The 15,384-nt window shown below is 44.8% G+C and overlaps 1 protein-coding gene across 1 annotated transcript; it reads right to left on the bottom strand.

The window, feature by feature from the left end:
• Nucleotides 1–4: 4 nt before the first annotated feature.
• Nucleotides 5–15,266, bottom strand: cep295 (centrosomal protein 295). Its single transcript, XM_072392041.1, has 30 exons — nucleotides 15,207–15,266; nucleotides 14,873–15,103; nucleotides 14,146–14,346; nucleotides 13,767–13,891; nucleotides 13,580–13,673; nucleotides 12,415–12,528; nucleotides 12,191–12,331; nucleotides 11,755–11,938; nucleotides 11,342–11,506; nucleotides 10,987–11,220; nucleotides 10,675–10,772; nucleotides 8,928–9,140; nucleotides 8,691–8,767; nucleotides 7,804–8,590; nucleotides 7,470–7,644; nucleotides 7,003–7,200; nucleotides 6,677–6,892; nucleotides 6,499–6,596; nucleotides 5,323–5,410; nucleotides 4,981–5,196; nucleotides 4,616–4,764; nucleotides 3,509–3,944; nucleotides 3,157–3,336; nucleotides 2,506–2,999; nucleotides 2,351–2,398; nucleotides 1,629–1,689; nucleotides 1,172–1,450; nucleotides 429–537; nucleotides 250–349; nucleotides 5–164 (listed from the first exon to the last, which is right to left on the bottom strand). The coding sequence occupies exons 2-30, from the start codon at nucleotides 14,969–14,971 to the stop codon at nucleotides 123–125; spliced, it is 5,421 nt and encodes a 1,806-aa protein (XP_072248142.1). The 5' UTR covers nucleotides 14,972–15,103; nucleotides 15,207–15,266; the 3' UTR covers nucleotides 5–122.
• Nucleotides 15,267–15,384: the final 118 nt, after the last annotated feature.

Below are 15,384 nucleotides of genomic sequence, written 5' to 3'. Positions count from 1 at the left end.
GCCGTTTGTTCACATTTGCAACTGGAATTATTTTCAGAACAAAAAGGTTAAATAACTTAAGCTTTATTAATTAAATTACAGTTAAAATAAGAAATCTACAAATGAAAGACATTCAATGCCGGTCACTTTTGAGTCTGCTTGGAACGAAGCTTCTGTAAGGTTTTCTGTGGAGAGAAAACAAAACTTTATTAACTCAGTTTAGATCTACAGGATCAGTGGCTGTAGAGCTTTAAAAACACAGAGTTGTACCTTGTGAAACTCCTTTGCCTTCAGTCTGTTTTTAGCATAGTCCTCCTGTCTGCTCCTGACAGCTCTCTGAAGCTTCACCTCCTCCAGCTGCTCGTACAGTCTGCAGGGACACGAGTGCACAAAGAGCCGTTTACAGGGGGAATACTGACGTGTCGAAGTTTATACTTTCCACTCAGTACCTCCGAGTTCTCTGCTGCATCTTGGAAAGATGAAGTTTCCTTTTCTCAGGTGTGCAGAGCGTCACCTCAGACACTTTTTTCAGACTGGAATCACTCGCCGAGGGAAACACTGGAAGCAGATCAAAAAGCATTTTTCAGGATGCCGAATTAACCATTGATAGTTCATTTTACTCAAGATCATTATGTCCTTGTCAGAGCAGTACAGCTAAAACAGAAGACCTGACAGGAACTGATGGGTTCAGTGTTTTGTCCCAGCCCGTATGAAAATAACCCAAGAAGTTCAGGGGCTGAGATCACACCGAAACTCAAAGCAGCTGCCACCAACTACCAATTGGATGCAACCTTTCAATGTGCAGAGGTGATGCGTCTCCTTTAAGGAGTAGTGGTTATTCAGCTGGAATTGCCACTACACCTTAATCCCTAAAAGAAATGTGGCAGAGTGGAAGGGCCGTGGGGAAGAAATGGGCTCGAGGCCCCTCAGTTGTAATGGAAAATGTTATCTGGCCCACCAAGAGAAGAGGTTAGTTTGCATAGTTAACAGGTTAGTCTTGTTCTCTTGTACAAGAACTGTTCAATAAAACGTTTGTTTATGCTTTTAGCAGTTAGGGTGAGGGGGTCTTGCCTAAGGAGGTAGGACCTTACATGCAGGGGATTTGAACCCCACATGAAAGGTGGCAATCTGCAAAATCTTCTCATTATAATAATAATCTCTTTTTTTTTTCCACCACACAGTAACGGTGTACCTGGTGGGGGAAGTTGTGGCTTTTTCTGTGCGGCTCGCCCTCCGTTCGACTTGGTCTTATGGTGAAGCTCCGACTTAGCTTCAGGCGTACAGGTGACCATCTCAGCTCCTTTAGCTGCAGGATGTCCACCTTTGGACGGGGCTTGGATCTCACACCGACTCTTTGCTAGCGCCCTTTTGGCCTTGATTTCCTCCACCCTGCGTACTGATCTCTGAAGGAGAGCGCTGCGCTTCTGCTGGAAGACGTCCTGCAGACTGGAGCCCCACTGAAACTCCAGGACTGTCACCGAACATGAAGAGAGAACAGCTTTAATCATTCATTTCAGACTATGGCTAAAACAGTAAAAGATTAGTGATAAACTGCTTCCTTTTCAGTCATACATTCATAAATCAGAAGTAATGCCGCCCAACAATGTCAGATTTCATTGATGTATATTCAGTTTGAAACTTGATTGTACCTTGATGTGTCGGACACTCATTCTCTGGAGTCTTTACTGGTAAATCTGTAGATTTAAACTCCTAGAAGACAAATTTATCCACAGAGGTCAGAAATGTACTTGCACCACAAGTCAAATTCAAAGTAACAGCTTCAGAGACGAATTACCTCGGTCTCTCTGCCTTCCTGCTTGTCCCCCTCTGTAAGAGCGTCTTCCCCCACTGCGCCCCCCTCTGTAAGAGCATCTTCCCCCACTGCGCCCCCCTCTGTAAGAGCATCTTCCCCCACTGCGCCCCCCTCTGTAAGAGCATCTTCCCCCACTGCGCCCCCCTCTGTAAGAGCATCTTCCCCCACTGCGCCCCCCTCTGTAAGAGCATCTTCCCCCACTGCGTCCCCCTCTGTAAGAGCGTCTTCCCCCACTGCGCCCCCCTCTGTAAGAGCATCTTCCCCCACTGCGTCCCCCTCTGTAAGAGCGTCTTCCCCCACTGCGCCCCCCTCTGTAAGAGCGTCTTCCCCCACTGCGCCCCCCTCTGTAAGAGCATCTTCCCCCACTGCGCCCCCCTCTGTAAGAGCATCTTCCCCCACTGCGTCCCCCTCTGTAAGAGCGTCTTCCCCCACTGCGTCCCCCTCTGTAAGAGCGTCTTCCCCCACTGCGCCCCCCTCTGTAAGAGCATCTTCCCCCACTGCGCCCCCCTCTGTAATGGTCGTCTCCTGGTCTTGCAGTGTGGTGTCCGTCAGGCTCACCAATGTTATCTCCGACTGATCAAGGATCCCCTTCTCTGCAGCTGCTTCCTAACATAGAAAAAGAACATAAACACATGAAGTCAGTTAATTATTTTAAACACCCAACTTATAAAAATAACCGCTCTGGTAAAAGGTGAAAAGGAAAACAGTCGTACTAATATCAGGTTTTCATCCCACTCAGGCGTCACTTCCTGTGCAAACAGGTCACTGAATGAGATGGACTCTTCTTTAGAAACCCCTGCCTCTGACTGCGATGTGCCCACAAGCACGTCGTCACGCACGGTTAGATTAGACAGAGTCTGAGCTGTGAGCTCTACGTCCGTGTTCATGGTGGGGGACACCTCAGAGTCCTGGTGGTGGCATTCAGAGACAACGAGCTCGGTGAAGGACTCATATAAGGCAAACGAAGCCGTGAAGCGGTTTGGCTCCTGAGTTCTGAGGCTCTCAGGCGTTGGTTCAGACCCAACAGAAGAATTACTGTGTGCTTCACACTCTACAGGAGGAGTGAAAACGCTGCGTTCCCTTCGAGCTGGATGTACTTCAGGAGTGTCAGGCATGCTGTGCTCGGACAAGCTGTGAAACGTCATGGAGGGCTCGGCCGTTTCATTATGCGTGACTTCAGCCAGCAGAGGGTGGAATGAATCTGAGCCTAGAGACAGGATGGTGAAAGGTTATTTTCTCACTGCCCAAAACTAAAATGCAAAGCAAACTTTCACTTAGCTTTAGCTACAGATGATAAATATACAGGTTATTCGTGTAGATTATTAGATTCTGTTGTAATCTTGGATTATGATGTAATACTTTACCTTCAGCCCTCTGCGAGTCCAGCTCCACTGGACTGGTTTGGTTCTGCTGCATCTGCTGCGGTGGATGTGGATTCAGATCTGGGACCGACGCACTGTGTGATGAGGCTTCAGTGGGCAGCGACGGGTACGACGGCAGACCAGTTTCAGGTGAGACACCAAGAGCCACGTGGCTTCTTTCACCTGTAAAACAGACGAACGTCAAACCTGAAAATAGTGGACTCGTTTGTGTGGTTAAGGAGCCGATGTTAACATGCAGTTGGATAACTGCCTTTACCGTCAGGATCTTCAGGGCTTCATGATCTACAAATAATTAAAACTTTAATGTTTGAGTTACCCCAAACCATCCTTTTACCTGAGCCTCCACGGTGCTGGCCTGCAGACTCATCCAGCTCCACAATCAGTGGTCTCATCCGCCGCTCCTCCGGAGTTTCAGGCAACCACGACAGCTCAGCCGTCATCTGACCCATCAGCTGATCTGCATAGAATTCCTGCCCAGCACTCTGCCAATGAGAGCTGGACTGATGGGAGAGGCGAGAGATCATCCGACTCAGAGCAGAGTCCCATCCACCGTGATCAAAGCTCAGCGAGACCGGTGGTCCTGGCAGGTGACCAATCATGGACGAGTGAGCAGACGGCTGACCGACCAGTTGTTCCAGGGCGGAGTCTCTCTGGTCAGCCACGAGGCAGGATGACTGGTCAGTCAGCTGCCCAATCAGAGGCCGGAAGGACTCCTCAGCCAATGAGTGGTCCTCACCTGAGAGATGCTCCTGGATGGGATTTTCCAACTCCTGCAAAAACAAGGCATCAGCGGCGTTATGGAAACGTATTCAAGACCTTTTGTGGGACCAATTTAAATAACATTTTCGCCTTTACATTTATTTAAAAAGAACACATTTTGCAGTTTTGTTTTATGAAGCATTAGTTTCAAAAGATTTTAAAAACAAATGAAGAAACCTAAAGATTAACTTCCATCTCCTTCCCCAAAAACAGCAAAGATGCAACTCTACTCGACTTTAATTGTCATGTACAGGGAAATGCACAATTTCTCCACTGCATTTCACCCATCCAGGTTGACACCTGTTGACACACAGAGTCAAACACTCATGGAGACAGATGCCATACACTGGAGCGGTGGGCAGCCCATCACAGCGCCCGGGAAGCATGGAGGTACGGTGCCTTGCTCAAGGGCAAGGAGGTGGACTGCCACCCCTCCAGCTGTCAGTTCAATCTTTTGAACGTGAGAGTGGGAATTGAACCGCCAACCTTCCGGTTACTGGAGGTGGCTCAGTGGTTAGGATTTTGCGTCACACTTTCATGAGTTGCACTGACCTCATGACAACTAATAAATAACACACAATTTTAACAGGTTTTAAGTTCGTTGTCCATAAAGTAGCAATAATTTCCCAGGTTGCCTCAAAGAACTTCAGAGTTGCATCTTATAAGGAGGCGAGTCACTGACCAGGCCAGTCCTCCGTGTTCCCGCTGGGTGCCTCGGAGGAGACTGATGACCGGAAGAGCTTTCATTCTCCCCTCCTCTGTCCGAGTCCTGAACCAAAAACTGCTGAGAAACTGAAGAGCCAGACTCCTCTGCATATGAGCCTTCACTGTCTGCAATCAAACAGGAAATATGACAAGTTTTAAACAAAAGAGCCCCAAACTTTCTCCACAAACTCAGAAAATACCCAAGAATTTATTTGACCTTTCCAAGCCAGACGATTTGACCAGCTTTCCCCACAGTAAACAACACGGTGTACAGGTGTTTGTGTGAGGGTGGCTGAACGTTTTCACACCTGGCTGGAAGAGTCTGGGCTAAATACCACGTACCTGTCGTTTTCCCTGCAGTGCTCAGGGAGACGTTAAGCTCCTTTGTGTATCTGTCGATAATCTGCTGGATGCTGCTGTCATTAAAAACGGAGTCAACAGACAGAGCAGGTCGGGCTGCAGCCGAGCTTTCCTTAACACAGAAGCTTCGACTGCACAGAGAGGAGACGTCACTTAAAGCTGCCCCACTTTCATGTTTGGCCTGGTGTGGAGCTTCATCTAATGAAGCAGTAAAAAGAGGAAATGAGAAATGATGCTTGTACCTTTATAGCACAATAATGTTAAAAAACCTGCCTTTGTTTCTCACATAAAAAGAATATAATGAAAAGAAGTTGTGCTTCTCACCAGCGTTCACATTTTGCTCCGGGTCGGTGGTGGCGTAGCTGCCGGTGGAGATTGTGGTCGAGGAAAGCCACTCAGGCTTATGAGGAGACTGACAAAATACAAAGTTGGAGATAAGAGTTTCTCTCTGGAGAATCACAGACCTGCTCTCACATCTCAGCTAATATTCTGCCGTATACTGGAAGGCTGACAGGTGTTCACACTAATATTCAAAGTATTCAGACCATTTCCCACAATAAAATGTGTTTAACCAGAGTCATTACAATTTAAAAGACAGATTCTCATTTAATGTGTGAAGAAATTATTCAGACTCACTGAGCTCAGTTCAAGTGTAGAAACCCTCATGAAATGTATTTTCATTAAACACACTTTAGGTTTAGTAATTTCACATCATCGCTCAGTACAAAAAAAAAAAAAGACAAATATTCAAATTTAATGATTTTATCTTCAAAGATTAAGTATTCAGACCTAAAATAAAAGGTAGTGCAGAGATGTCCACATCTGGTCCGAGGGCCCTGCACGGTTTAGCCGTTTTCCTGATTCAGATCAATGCATCATTAGCAGGCTTGTGTACAACTTAATCTTTAGAGACCAATTTCACCTGAATCAGGTGTGCTGAAGCAGGGAAACCTCTAAAACCTGCAGGACAGCGGCCCTCAAGGACCAACTTTGGACATCCCTGGTGTAGGGTTTAAATGAGCCTCCACAACTAGTCATTACAATGCGTTAAAAATATACAACTCTCATTCAACATCTGACAAAATGATTCACACAGACTCACTGAGCTCAGTTCAAGTGTAGAAACCCTCATGAAATGCATTTTCATTAAATACACTTCAGGCTTAGTAATTTCACATCATCGCTCAGTACAAAAAAGACAAACACACACCAGGTAGACACACGTAAAGCACAAATGCACACAGACACACACACAAACACATGCTTCTCAAGCATAATCATAAGTGGAGGCTCAATTTTCCCAAGCTCAGATTTGGCTAATTCTCATCATTGATCCACAACATGTGAACCTCAGAGGGCATCTATGATGCCATCAGACTGTGGGATTATCCCAGAACTCTTCCTGCCCTCAACGCTTTTGAGTCATTCCAAAAGTTGAAGACTCACTCGAGGGAAGAGGAGAGAAATACTAAGTTTTCTTCATTTGCACCAGCTGATTACCTCTGTGGAGGATCGGCGGCTTGTGACAGCAGGGCCAGAGAAATCAGCGCCTCTCCCAGAGTCCGAGGAAAGCGGTGAGATTACTTTATGGACTGAATCTGGAAATACAGGAATCAGTTGGTATCATCTGATTTTTATTTATGATGTCCCATTTGCATTCTTCATCTCTTCTACATACCAGAGTATGACCATCCTGGAGATGTTCCTGCCCCTGACAGCAGCCTCTCCCTCCAGGTGAGATGGCTGGATCTCTCAGAGCAGACTCGTCTTTCAGCAGTCTGTCCACTGCTGGACACAGACGGCGTCTGCAGAGATCTGTCTGATGACAGAGATGAGCTGGATCCTTCCTGCAGATCCCAGTCTGTAGTGTCTGCAGGAGCTGCCACACTATCCTCTGGGCCCAGAGATAAAAATATCAGCCAACAAACTAACATTCCTCTGCAGCACTTTGGGTATTTGACAGGAAAAGGTTTGTTACTCATGCATTTCTGATACTGAACAGACCTGTGACTTGACTGATGTTGACTGGAGTCTCTGCCTCTGGGATAGCACTGAGCTCATGTTGATCAGTCATCATATCCTTGAAGCCCAGCCTGACGCGTGTCACAGGGGGCTTTGGTGCTCTAGGAGCATGAAGGAGTAGTGAGGGGAGGACTGAAGGTGGAGGATGTCCAGCAGGACCACTGCTCTGAGCAACAGGAGCTTAAAAGGAGTGGAGAGAAGAAAACTAAAGCACGGTTCTGGTTTAACTGAAATGTAACGCATGCCACTTAATTTCGAACTAAAATGCAACACCAGAATAGATTTAAATCTTTTACACCACCATCAAAAACAATGATTAAGAGATAACTGGTATTTGTTGGTACTTTTGGTCATTTCTGTTACAGAGATGATTTAGACAGGAAATGGATCAAAATGAGAAGCGAAACAAACAATTTTACATGAAATGAACATGTTTGTTACTCGCTCACCATGGTCAGGTTGCACTTGTTGACAGGAGTCATCCGTCTCTTCTGAGTCCTCCAGGTGTGATAAACTTCCTCCATTTGATTGTTCTATAGCCTTCAGCAGGGATGCAAGCAACCTCAGGCGTTTCTGACCGATGTCCTCTGATCCCGACGCTTCACTGGGAGCGTCTGAAACTGGCTGCAGGTGAGAAAATGCATGAGGAACGTTTGCTTTTTTCCATGTTGACCGCAAGACCCAAAACATCTCAGCATTTGTTCATACTGCTGTTTAATCTCTTCTAATTCTAAAGCTAAACTACCAACTGTACTTTGCCACAGCAGCAGTCCTCACACTTACTTGGTCAGTGTCAATCAGAGCCTGCAGCGTCTCCTTTTGTCTCCTCATTTGCTCCATTTCCACCTCCTGACTTTGCCGCTGCTCCTCCTGTCTCCGCCTCTCCTCTTCTTGCAGCTTCCGCTGCAGCGCCACAGCCTCCCTCTGCTCAAGCAGCCGTCTCTGGACCTCCCGTAACTCTCGTCTCTGCTTCTCCATGATCTCCCCTGTTGAGCTCGGGGACTGCATGCCTGGATCTAGCGGCACGCTGTCCGAGACGCTTGGTCCAATGACTCGAATCGGGTCAGAGGTTGGCTGGAGTGGGACGCTGGTTGAGTGGTGTGTTGGGAACAGTTTGTGAGGTAGATGCTCTCCAGGGACAGAGGATGGTTTAAGTCTCTCTGGAAGGTGCTCCGTTACTCTCTCCATGACGCGGTCAGTCAGCCGTGCAGCGACGTCAGGTCTCTGGTTCCTGAATGGGTTTGAAACAGATTCATCTGACAGCACCCTGGAGCTGTTGCTCACACTGGAAGCAACACGGGAAAGTGAGGCCAACACGTCAGAGTCTCTTGTGGCATCTTCCACGGAGACGTGTGTCCTATTGTGAATGTATGCAGGCACTGCAGAAGATGCAGGGAGAGGAGGAGCAGGAAGGTGTTCAGACTGAGCACTATGCAGCGATGGGGGAACAAGACCCAGAGGCACGATGGCAGGCATCTGTGATCTGGTGCTCATGTTGTAGCGAATTCGTAGAGCTCGCTGGTATTCTTCCAGACGCTGATGAGCCACTTCCACTGATCTCTGGTGAATTCTAAAAGAAAAAAGGTTCAATGATCACAGACCTGCCTTATGTAGTCAAGAATATCCTCATGGATAAGAGACGAAATAAGAGTCTTTGGGAGAGGGGGCACCTGTTTTGTTCCAACAGCCTCTGTTGGTATTCCCTAATCCTTCTGGAGTGTTCATCTTCAGCTGCAGGAGGTACCAGCTGCAGGTCACACAGACAGACGAAGAAATTCTTAAACACAACGCTGAATACACGTCATACGGCAAAACTGGAGTTCTGACTATTTAGAATTAGGCAAAATATAAAATCATAATTATTTCTGAGCACAGATCTTTACACAGAATGACAGAAAGCAACTCACCTCAGTCGCTGACCCAGAGGGGACAGAAGTGTCTTCCTCATCACAGGAGGGTTCCTCTGGTTGGTTAATGGCTACATCGTGGCTCACAGCAGCCTTCAGATGTTCCCTCTCCTGTTGAGCTTCAACAAGCATCTGCTCCAATTTGGCTTTCTGCTCCTCCAGCTCCTGTAGCAGAAGCACCTGCTGCTGCTTCTCTCTCTCCAGCTCATCTTCCTGTCAAAAGGAAACATTCAAAAACAGTAACCGAGTTACAAACTTTCATTACAAATGAGACTGATCATAAGTAAACTAATCAGCTCGGCTTCATCCAGTCACTTAAAGAAATTTAAGAGTAATTCACAGAACGGGACAAACTCCTTAATCTGCATAAATTCTCGAGGAAGAATGTTTTAAAAAGTATCATCTTACTCTGCAAAAACTCCTAGCAAGCCCAGAAAGAGGCTTCTTTAGCTCTCTGCTTCACTGAGAAAAATCCTATTAGAATCCTGGGTCTGAGACAGCTTTTCAAAAACACCATTTTTGTTCAAATGTATGAAGATAAGAACACAAAATAGGTTCAGAAACAAAGCAAGGCCTCCTTTTTATAATGATGCTGCTCAGCACACTTGTTTTATACAGACTGGACAAATCAAATAACGGGGAACACCTGGTTCAACAATTCTAGGCTGTGCAGCGTCACCAGGGAGCTGGTCTGTGCCTTCGTTTTATTGGTTGGAATTCAGTAGTTGTCCTAACTGCAAACTCGGGGCATGCTTGAATATTCAAAATGAATAATAAATAAAAATATCTTATTGTCTTGCCCTAAGCTCTTTACCAAGACCTTGTTGAAACACGTCAAGGATTGCAGGAGAATTTGGGAAAAACAGCTGAGCTGCAATAAGAATCTGATCAAACTAAAACTAAGCTGTGATGTGGTTCTGCAGCACTGCAAATACAACTGAACATACCTAAAAGAGTGCTTTAAAACACTTTGTCTGACGCAGTTTTACACAGAGGTGTGTTAGCACAATGAGAGGCGATATATAAAACTTTATTGTCAGGGTTGGTAATTAAAAAAGGAAAAGGCACCGAGGTGAAAAATGCTGTTGTAACAGGCTGCTGACAATCACCCTGCTGTCATCACATTTATTCACATGAATCAGTGTTAGTAGAACTGGATGAACAGAACCGAGCATCATTTTGAAAAGTGTGGGACAGAATTATTACACTTCTTTCCTAAAGGATGCTCCAATGTTTTTTTATGCAAAAGGAGATAATAAAAGGAAGCACTGAAGCTCTTTTCCTTCGACTTTAGAGAATTCAAAAAGCTCTTGTCGTGCCTGCTCCTTCTAGGATATTACATCATATCTGTGAAGATGCCCGTCAGTCATGTGAGTTTATTGTTTGGCTGCTGACTGAAAGCAGCTTGGGAGTCTCCTCCTTTTAATCTTTCCCGGGTCAGACCAGATTCACAAAGATGTTTGCTTTAGCCCTAATCCAACCATGGCTGAAAGGAAAAGCTGCCATTCACTACAGTAATGAGTGAAGTAAATAGTGAATATCTGGCTCTGACAGACAAAGTTTGAGAAACTAGCTCTCCTCCATTTCCCTAAAATGTGCTCCTGAACCGTCACAGGACTGCAGGTGTTTTAGGCTTTTTTAGGCTGCAGACTCAGTTCTTTTGTCCACATTTATGTGTGCAGTGTAACAAAGAAAGAAAACAATGGATCGTAACGCTTTGAGGAATATAAATGGGGGACTTATGTACCCTTTTCTTTCGTTCCTCTTCACATTCTTGGATTCTAGTAAGGAGTGCATCAGGGGGTAAAGAGTCTGCTGCGGCCGGCTGTTTTGTTGGCTCCAGAGCTGGTTTGGTCAAACACAGGAAAATCATTACAAATATGATTCCCGTACCGCAAATAAACTCACGTAACCAGCATAAACAGGTGTAGATGTGGAGAGGAAAACACAAATCCATGATCTGGAACAATTATTTAAACATCCATAAGCACTAAAAATACCCACAATCGTTACTTGGAACAAATAGTAAATGTTCCTAAAATAAACCAAAAATTCTAACCCGGTGGAGGGATAAGAGGCTCATGGAGCTCGATGGAAGATTTGTCTTTCTCCTCACTGAGCAGAGAGCCCGTTTCGATGGAAGTGTCCCGCTCTGGGATCTGATCTGTGAAGACGGTCGGCGAATCAGCTGCAGGGACACGGCGGCTGTGGTTAGAACACTCGCTCCGCTGGCTTCTGATTCGGTCGAGGAGTTTCCTCAGTGCCCTTCGAGGAGCAGGTCCAGAAGCCTCAACTGTAAGAACAGAAAAACACAGAGTGGGAGAAGTTATCATCACACACAACAGTCGGATTGTAGTTTAATGTTTCATAGTTCTCATTCAAATTCAGGTTTCAGATCCGGTACTTCTCCTCACCTTCAGCAGATGTTTCCTGCTCAGAGCTTCCAAGTTCCTGCTCAGATTCAGGTTGAACATGTTCCGTTTCATCCAGAGTAACATCCAGCTCTTGGTCCTGGCTGCCAATGGAATGAGCTGGTAGAGGCTCAGGTACCAGCCGGACCACCAGGTCACCTTTAACCCCTGAGATGAGACACGGTCGAGGTTAAAGGAAGCTCTGGTAAAACTTTACATGTGTGTTATGGTATATCTCCAACCAAAGTACTGTGGCTTTAACTAAGACAACAGTTGTGATTCAGTCTTTCAGAGAAAGTCATCTTCTCATTATTTCCAAGTGACTGAAATGGTTTTAAGCAAAGTTATGGGACAAAACACCTTGTGTTATTCACCACAAGTCACAGATAAATAATACACCCCAGATCTGTCCTTACGCCTTTCTCCGGTATACATGTCCTCAAAGGCAAACTCCATCTCCCTCTGGAAGTCCTCCCTCATCTCTAGTCTCTTGTAAAGAGGCTGGAAGATCTGCGGCGGCATCTGTGACACCTGCTGTCTCCTCCTCAGCAGGTCTGTCTGCTGCATGTGCTCAAGTTCACCCAACAAACGCTCACGATCCTGAACAGAACCATCAAAAACTGATCAGGTACAAGGGCTGCACTCTGTATATTCTCATTAAAACCGTCGCACATTAACTTTCTGATAGACTATGTTTAGGTGAAATGTTCTTTTTTTTAGGGTCTGTTTTTGTGTTAAGTCACAAACTACTTTTATCAGTCCGATATATAAATGTTCAGTTCATTACTCTGTCTTATGCTGTTATCCTGCTGCCAGTCAGCAGTGTTAGCAGCACAGAAGGTAGAGACATGCCTGCACAAGCTGTTCCCTCCTCAGGGCCTCCCTCCCCCTGAGACGAGCCTTCTCCAGCTGCTCCTCTCTTCTCCTCTTTTCCTCCTTCTGCAAGGCCTGCACTCTCCTCGTCTCCAGCTCAGCTTCCTCGTGGGCATTAGGCTATAGACGCCTCCAAAGGTTAGATAAACATGACAGAAGATGGGAATAAGAAATGTAATTCGTACAAGAATGAGAAAGCTTACCTGTGCTGTGTCTGCCTCTCTGTCCACAGTGCTCTCCGGCATGTGGTAATGTGTAGCAGCAAAGACACTCACATCAAATCTCTTTAGCACATGTGGCCTCTTGGGATCAATGTTCTACTTGAACAAGAAAAAACAGTCACCTTTCTGAACTGTGCAACTTGGAAAGCTAACTGACTCTAATGCACGGTCCTATTTGTCTCAAGAGGAGAAATCTCCACTGAAAACTGATTTTAAAACAAAGAAGAAGAGAACGGGATATAATTCTCTACTTTGAGAAGCATGATATTAGCCAATATGATTGTTTCATCTCAAACACACAGAGGCTTCCATATATTTAAAAAGCTGCAGCCTCCTGTATTCATATCCAACCAGAAAACAGGTGCAGCCCCGCTGACATGGAGGCACACTGTCACTCACACTACTGGCTTGTACTGGACTCAAGTCTTTTTGTTTTTAATTTCTTGAATAGCATCAGTGATATGCTAACCAAGTCAAGTTGTTTTTTCTTCTTCTGTGTTTCTCACAACATAAAAACACAATTGTGAGGCTTAATACTGAAAACAAGCTTTGCAATCCACAAACAGACTTACCTCCCTCCAGACTGCTCAAGCATCAGCCACATTTCCAGTTTGTTCAGCATTTTAAACAGAATAATGAATACACTTTGAGCACTGCTGAGCCACTTAAATCTGTGAAACCTTTATGACAATTTTGTAAAACTTATTCTAAACTAAAATTTGAGCCAAAAAATCCAGGTGGAGCTTCATGCCATTTGAAAACAGCAGGTCATTTAATGGGTAGAGCAGACAGTGCGTACCCAAGATGCCCCACTCAGATCCTGAGATACAAGTGGTGCACACACCCACCTTTATCATATACAGACACAATGGGCTTATTTGGATGCCCAACAACAAGGCAAGTAAATCAATTAATATAGTCTAACTGTGCTGAATATGTTTTATGATTTTCTCTCTCTGTGACACATTTATCTGATCAACAGGTAGTGACACAATAAGTCTCGATCACTCTGACATGACACATTTCCCACTATTTATGAGATAAACCCCTACCTCACTACTCTTCATCACATCTAGCCGCCTCCTGCACCGGTCAAGGTAAAAAGAGTGGACTCAGTATAAATAATGTAACTGTTCAGGCAGATCACCTCAATGGGTTTTGGAGGAGGTGGTGGGAGGCTCGCCACTTTGGTTGATCTTTCCTTTTCTACCTGGAGCGCCTTCTTCCTGGCACTGATGGATCTACAGAAGGGCAAAAAAGTAGACGAGTGACTCGTTAATTTGGAATTCAAGCATGTAAATATCTTCCAGAAAAATGTTTGTCATACGTCTCACTTGTTTTGCCTCTCATGGTCTTTGAGCCTCTGTGTTTTGAGCTCCTTGAGGGCTTCTTGAAAACGCTCCTTAGCTTTAACGTGATTTTCCTCCTCCCTTTGAGCAATGGCTGCCAGGTCAGGTTCCTTAAGGAAGATTATTATTTTATTATTATTTTATTTCAACAAAGAATTCCCTTTCAGTTGTGTTATGAGGTCATTTTCCCCCCACAACTTTTCTTTTTTGTTGGTTTGGCCTGTAATAATCACATTTTCAGTGCTCACTGTAACTTGTTTTGTCTGAGAAACCATTACAACACTGCCATAAACTTTCCCTAAAGACTGTGGCTGCTTTATTGACAGGTCACAGCTGTCTAATGAAGACAACAGCTCAGTCTTACATTTTCTTTTGCACTCCTGTGTCCCTGACCAACAAGCTGGAGGCTCTCTTGGTATAACCTCTGCAGTGTCTGGAGTTTCTCCCTCTGCTGTTGCTCCCAGGCCTCCCTCAGCTCCTCCTCCAGCTTTCGTATTTCATGCTGCCGTCTCTGCTCCACCTCACGGCGGATGTTAAGTGCAATGTACTTCTGCTGCTCTCGCACCTGGGTTAAAAAAAAAAAAAAAGGTTCATATTTGAATGCGTTTTAAAATTAAACTGAACCAGGTCAGAGCTGTTTCAACACCACACCCAGGCTGAAGATGTGAATATTTGTGACTGTCAAACAGATCTGAGACACAATAATCTATGATAAAGAGATGGACTGTCCAAACTCAACACATATATGAAGAGGAAAAACCTACATTAAATGTAATAAACTACTGCCATCTAGCTTTATATACACCGTGAACTCAGATAGACAGAAATTGGCTTCACTAGCAGCTCATTTTGCAGGACTCTATTACATCACTGTGGTTTTAAGCCAAGGGTGATTACATTTCTTTTTGCCATAAGTGGAACAAATTTATGTTTAATGTGGTTAAAATCCAACATATCCATACTTATTTATTTAAAAGCAGGAAAATGACATAATGTGTATCTAAAAATACTATCGTTGTTCCTTCAAACTATCAGGAATAATCTATATGAAACGAAAGGAGGAACAACCTTGTGTTAAAACCTGATATTACCTGCTGTATTCGTAGTTTCCTCCTCCTTTCATACTCCTCACGTATGATCCGAGCCTCTTCGTTGGGACTCAGTCTTAATCTGGAAACTTTTCTCTTCATTTTCCTGCGATATGCTGACGGACATTTCCCCAAAAAGAAGAGCAGGTAGCAGCGGAGTTAGCGACGAGGGCTAATTTAGTTTAGCTTCTTCTTGTTGCAGACAGTCGCTACCATCATGACCCAAAGAGACGTCTAAAAGTGACATTTTAGACATAATTATATATCAAATATGCAGTGACAACAAAGGACCGACAGCAGAATTAATTGACTGCAGAGGTTTCTTTGTGTTTATTACCTGAAATCCATGCCAACCACAAAAAACGAACGTTTTTTTCTAGTAAACGTCATATCCGGTGGTTTAAATTGCCCGCCGTGTCCGTTCCGTATATATATACTTTTGGTTTCCTACTCGCAATATTTGCACTTATATGTATCTATATATTGCAACCAGAAATTACACTAAGATAAAGGGG

Source organism: Leuresthes tenuis, unplaced genomic scaffold (genome assembly GCF_036924035.1).
Source record: "Leuresthes tenuis unplaced genomic scaffold, fLeuTen1.0.hap1 SCAF_9, whole genome shotgun sequence".
NCBI lineage: Eukaryota > Metazoa > Chordata > Actinopteri > Atheriniformes > Atherinopsidae > Leuresthes > Leuresthes tenuis.
This window is presented reverse-complemented; position numbering and strand designations above follow the sequence as displayed.

Coding starts and splice junctions, on each gene's coding strand:
- cep295 (XM_072392041.1), bottom strand. CDS start 14,971: ATGAAGAGAAAAGTTTCCAGATTAAGACTGAGTCCCAACGAAGAGGCT. Junction 11,507..11,754: donor CATGTATACCGGAGAAAGGC/GTAAGGACAGAT, acceptor GTCTCATCTCAG/GGGTTAAAGGTGACCTGGTG. Junction 6,893..7,002: donor CAACATCAGTCAAGTCACAG/GTCTGTTCAGTA, acceptor CTCTGGGCCCAG/AGGATAGTGTGGCAGCTCCT.